General features: G+C 59.3%; 2 protein-coding genes across 2 annotated transcripts in view; both read left to right on the top strand.

Moving 5' to 3' along the window:
- The window catches only part of NPM3 (nucleophosmin/nucleoplasmin 3), a 5,875-nt gene extending 2,103 nt beyond the window's left edge, over nucleotides 1-3,772 (top strand). The window contains exons 2-6 of the mRNA XM_009323288.1: nucleotides 1,179-1,287; nucleotides 1,979-2,098; nucleotides 2,358-2,451; nucleotides 2,874-2,993; nucleotides 3,114-3,772. Of these exons, the coding sequence (XP_009321563.1) occupies nucleotides 1,179-1,287; nucleotides 1,979-2,098; nucleotides 2,358-2,451; nucleotides 2,874-2,962 (412 nt within the window). The 3' untranslated portion in view covers nucleotides 2,963-2,993; nucleotides 3,114-3,772. The remainder of the gene's footprint in view (nucleotides 1-1,178; nucleotides 1,288-1,978; nucleotides 2,099-2,357; nucleotides 2,452-2,873; nucleotides 2,994-3,113) is intronic.
- A 579-nt stretch (nucleotides 3,773-4,351) lies between these two features.
- Nucleotides 4,352-4,882, top strand: part of FGF8 (fibroblast growth factor 8 (androgen-induced)) — a 20,577-nt gene continuing 20,046 nt past the window's right edge. Inside the window, exon 1 of the mRNA XM_009323286.1 lies at nucleotides 4,352-4,421. Within this exon, the coding sequence (XP_009321561.1) occupies nucleotides 4,352-4,421 (70 nt within the window). The remainder of the gene's footprint in view (nucleotides 4,422-4,882) is intronic.

The following is a 4,882-nucleotide window of genomic DNA, read 5'->3' as shown; positions in this document are numbered from 1 at the left end:
ATGGGGGGTGGGGGGCGGCAGCCCCGCTCCTGCGCCAGAGCAGGCGGCACTCCCGGCTCTCGCCGGCCTCTCCCGCTCCTCCGGTTAATCCCCCGCGGTCCCACGTCAGCGTTTCGTGGGTGCCCTTCGCGGGGCGGCAGAGCCGTGTCCCTCCTCTCTGGGAGGGGTTTTGGCTGGGGCTGCTAAACCCCCGCAACACGTGGCCCTGCGCTGCTCGTAAACGTGCTGTGCAAGCAGGCGTGCGCACGCGTGTCCGGGGCTGCTCCCGCCCCAAAGCATCGCAAGCATCGCGGCTCAGCAGACGCTTGTACCGAAAAGGGAAGTGGAGCAGCAGCCCCCGAGGCCTTTTATGCACCTGGATTTCAGTCCTTGCCCTGGTGAGCTGAATACATAAGCACGGTTAGGAAGAGGTCCTGCCCTGGGCTGTGTTGGCTGAGACTAATTCTGCTCCCTCCGTTGCAGATGCCGGGTCTGGTACGCAGGGCTCAGGGCTGTGTTTTTCTGATCCGCTTCACATTGGCGGATCATCCCGCAGTAACCAAACACACCCAGGGCACTCTGCCTTTCCTTCCTCCCCAGGGTCGGCTGAATCCTGATCCTAAGAGCCAAGGACATAATTTTGCATCTCCCTTGTTTTTTTAGCTGTTTGGAGAAGTGTGTAATAAAATCTGTCTCGAGACTTGTCTTGAGGGACTCCAGCTCCCTGCAGCCTGGCCCAGCGTCCCCCCCCTCGGGTTGTTCCCCATCACTCAGGTCTCACGCTCCGTGTCTTTGCTTCCATACTCTCTCCAGAGCAAACGTTTTGCTGATGCTGGGGAGACCAGACCTGCCTTTCTGTATGCTCCCTCTCCTGTTGTCCAGAGCCGTGCACCCTGGCTGGGTGGCTCTCTGGAGGGCATGAGCCTTGCCCTGCCTGTGCTCGGGGGCCTTGGGTGCCCCTGGGCACTGCTTCACGGCAGCCCGGTCTGGGGACACCAGGTTTTGTCCCTGTATGGTGCTGAGCCAGGTGCACAGTTCTTGGAGACACTTTATCCTGGAGCCCAGGGTGCCCTGGCCTGAGGCTGCTCCTGAGCATGAGAAAATAAAGTGTTTGAGGGACGCTGTGTGTGTGCCTGGCCGGGGCTCGCCCAGGGGACCCTTTGCCCCTGGTGCCTGGGGCCATGTAACCACTGCTGCAGCTTTTCTGATCTCCTCTTTCCAGGCTGCGAGCTGACTGCCAGTACCAAATCCTACACGTTTCAGGTGGACAAGGAAGATGACTCCGACCACATTTTGGCCCTGTCTGTGGTAAGAGAAATGAGAATTGACTGTGCTTGTCCTCTCCCATGGTGGTCCACAGCCTCACCCCCACTTCCCAGGCTCATTCCCCCTTCCCTGGCCGGGCTGGAACTGGGGACTCACAGCTGAGACCGGGCTGTGGTCTTGGCACTGGCTGCTCTCAGGGCAGGGCACGGGACTGTCATGTTTATGGAGGTGCTTGAGCAAAGCTAGTGGCAGAGGAGTACTCCAGATATGGGGTGAAGGGAAGTGTTTTTTCCTTGTATTTGACCTTGCTGGAGCCTCCCACTAGAACATGGCCCCCCTCACCAGCTGGGTCTCTGGCTTGTTGCTCTCCAAGCCCAGCTAGATGCAGGGCTTCATTCCCGGTCTCCCTGGGGGATACTTTCTGTCCTGGGAGCACAGAACTTGCCAGCATGGGTCAGATCAGCAGAAAATGCAGCCCAGGCACCATCTCTTGAGGTGGTTGCAGGAACAGCTGTCCCAGCTGGGAAAGGCACAGAGCCCCTCCGGAGGTGGTCAGGGGCAATTGCTGGGGGGGGCTCCGTGCTCTCCCTGTTTTGTGGAGCAGCATCCTCACACCTTGCATGGCAGCAGGGCTGATAGCATTGCTGTGAGTCCCTTGTCCCATGGAGACCCCCGGTTGTCCCTGCTGTGTCCCCTGGGAGAGCAGTAGTTCACGATCTCCGCTCCCACCCAGGTCTGCCTCACAGACGGTGCCAAGGATGAGTGCAACGTGGTGGAGGTGGTTGGGCGAAACCACGAGAACCAGGAGATCGCTGTGCCTGTGGCGAATCTGAAGTTGTCATGCCAGCCCTTGGTAGGAGGTTGTTTTGAAGACTTGGGTGGGGATGGCTTCAGGGAACTGGACGTCTCTGGATGTTTGTGGACCTTTCCCCTAGGATCCTGGCCACAAGCTGGTCTGCAGCTCACGGGGAAATGCCCTGGGTAGCCTCAGCCTGGCTGCAGATGCCCTCAGAAGGACATGTTGAACTGGGCCAGGTGCCGTGCTGGGGACTGCAGGACATTCTGCTTTTTGCCTCTGCCACTAACTCAGCTCCATCTCTGTTTCTTTGCAGCTGAGTCTGGACAACTTCAAGCTGCAGCCTCCGGTGACCTTCCGCCTGGCGGCGGGTTCTGGCCCGGTCCACCTTGCTGGCTGGCACCAGATCGGTAAGGACTAGTGGGTGGGGAAAGGCTTGGGAGGAGCGAAGGGTATGGAGGGGCTCCCTCCAGCAAGAACGCCGGCTGGGGAGCCCCTGGGAGATGCGCTTGGTGCTGCCCAGCACGTGGACTTTGCCTCCTTTGTTCCGGTTTCCCAGGGGCCGTCTCCATGCAGGGATTCCTTCCCTGCCGTAAAACCTTGCATGGGAAAAGGGGGCTGAATGACCCACAGTGTCCCCTTTTCCCATGGCTGACTGTTGCCATTCCCCTCTGAGATGTCCCTCCAGCTGGGATACAGCTTATTGCCCACAAGCTGCTGTTAAAACTGCTCCAGCACTCCTTGGGCTGCTCTGCTCTTGGGGTGTCTTGGGGGCCAGTTGTATTTGCAAAGACATACGTTGGTGAGTAACAGAATTATTTGTGTGTCCCAGTGCACAGGGAAGATGCTTCCTTTGAGGAGGATGATGACTTGTCTGAGGAGGAGGAGGAGCTTGCTCCTATCATGCCAGCCAAGAAGTAGAAGAGGAAGCAGTAACTTATCTCCAGGCAAGGTGAGGGGCCGGGCAGCCTTGGAGGAAGGGTCCGGGTGGCTGTGACGCCGGTGTGGCAAGCGTGGGTGGAAGCTGCCCTGCTGCAGGAGGCTGCTGGTCTCAGTCTGGTTCTTCCTCCAGGTACTCGCTGGGACTTCTCTCCCTGGATGGCTTTTACCTCGGACACCTCTTGCCAGGACCTCAATGTTTGCTGCTTTGTTTTGGTTTGTTTTTTTTTTTTTCTGTTGTAACTTTTTGGGGAGCAGGGGCTGCTCCCAGCACTGGGGTGTCTCCTTTCCCACAGCCCTGGGAGGCTGATCCCAAAACTGGATAGATGCTGCTGGTATATCCCCTCTCCCCATCCCTGTGCTGGGAGTTGGGGATGGAGGAGGTGATCCTTGCCCTGTGCCTTTTTGCTGTTCTGGACCTCTGCTCTGTGCACCCCCTCTCCCTAGCTCCGAAATACCCAGTCCTGGCCCCTTCCCCAGCAGATGGACGTAAAGCCAGTGGTGGGACAGGCAGTTTCACTGATTCTAGTGTGTTTGCTTTATTTGCTCACAATTTGATGGTTTTTATACACTTGGAAGTGTGAAACTGGGGCCCAGGCTGCGTCCTCAACTGCCGTTATGGTGGGATGGGAGCTCACAGCCTATTTGTGATTTGGGGGGAGGTTCTGGGTCAATCTGCTTTGTAAAGAACTGTTTTTACACTCTGAATAAAGGTCTCTCAGGCGTCAGGTCTGGAGGGGGGGTCACTGCTGGCTGGCAGGTTCCTCCCATGCGCACCGCAGTGGGAGATGCTCCTCTGTGTCCAGTCCCTGACACTTGCTTCCCTTGGCGATGGCTGGGGGCTCCTCTCTCTCCCTTGTGGGCTCTGCACGCTTGTGCCCCGTGAACCAGCTCAGCGCTGCATCCAAGCTGCTGAGGGAAGGGGCAGAGTCGCAGGTGGCTGTATGGGGCAGGGACCCAGCTCCACGTGTGCTCCCAAAGGTAACCCAGCTGTTAGCAACACCCCCCCGGTTTGGGTCATATTGGCCCTGGTGCTGGGCACTATCACAGCAAGGTCCTCACTTGTGTCTTGCTCTCAGCCCAGCAGCGTCCTGTGGAGGGGTGAAACACCAGTGCCCGCAGGGTGTGGGGCAGGTTTGAGCTCTGACCTTTGCTGGGGAGTCATGTCCTCCCATGTCTGGGTACCTGGAGAGGGTTTGATCTTTTCTGCGTTTCAGTCAGGTGGCACTTCTCACCCCTGGGAGCTGGTCCTGTCCTTAAAAGTTTCTCTGGTGGTTTCCCTGCATCCGATCTTGCATCCCTGACCCATGGGCCGATGCCTGTCCCAGCCCTCCTTGTTTGTGACACTGGCTGTTGTCCCTGAGAAGCACCATGTACTGTCCTGCCCTGCTGGCCCTGTTGGTGTCCTGGGACAGCGAGTTTCTCGACTGCATAGACTCCGGTAGGAAATCCTCCAGGGCAGATCCTCAGCTCAGGCTCCATCCTAGGTTGTTAGCGAGGCTGTTTCTCTCCTCCGGGGCCTGTGCAGCTCCCCTTTGCCTCCCACATCCCCGCTGTTTCCTTCTGGCCCCAAACAGCCCTTGACCACCACGGAGGGAGGCTTTGATGCCCCTTGCAGCAAAGGGGAAAGGACTGTTGGCATCTCGACCCCACGGCATAGGGCTATGTCCCTGGGGACCGTGCCTGCCTGGGAGGCACCAGAGGACAGAGCAGAGCCTGCCTGGGGGCCGGGCACCCCCCTTGGCTGGTGCGTGGCACCCCGCAGCAGCGCGGGGGGAGGATGCCGGGGGGCTGGGAGAGGCAGCGGCGCTATCCCGGTACCTGCTGGGAGACCGGAGGCGTGGGGCCGGTGGCGGGGGCCCGGGAGGCGACGGGGGCTGGCGGGTCCCATCGCGGGGACCG

This window comes from Pygoscelis adeliae, unplaced genomic scaffold, assembly GCF_000699105.1.
Source record: "Pygoscelis adeliae isolate BGI_AS28 unplaced genomic scaffold, ASM69910v1 Scaffold294, whole genome shotgun sequence".
Taxonomy (NCBI): Eukaryota; Metazoa; Chordata; class Aves; order Sphenisciformes; family Spheniscidae; genus Pygoscelis; species Pygoscelis adeliae.
This window is presented reverse-complemented; position numbering and strand designations above follow the sequence as displayed.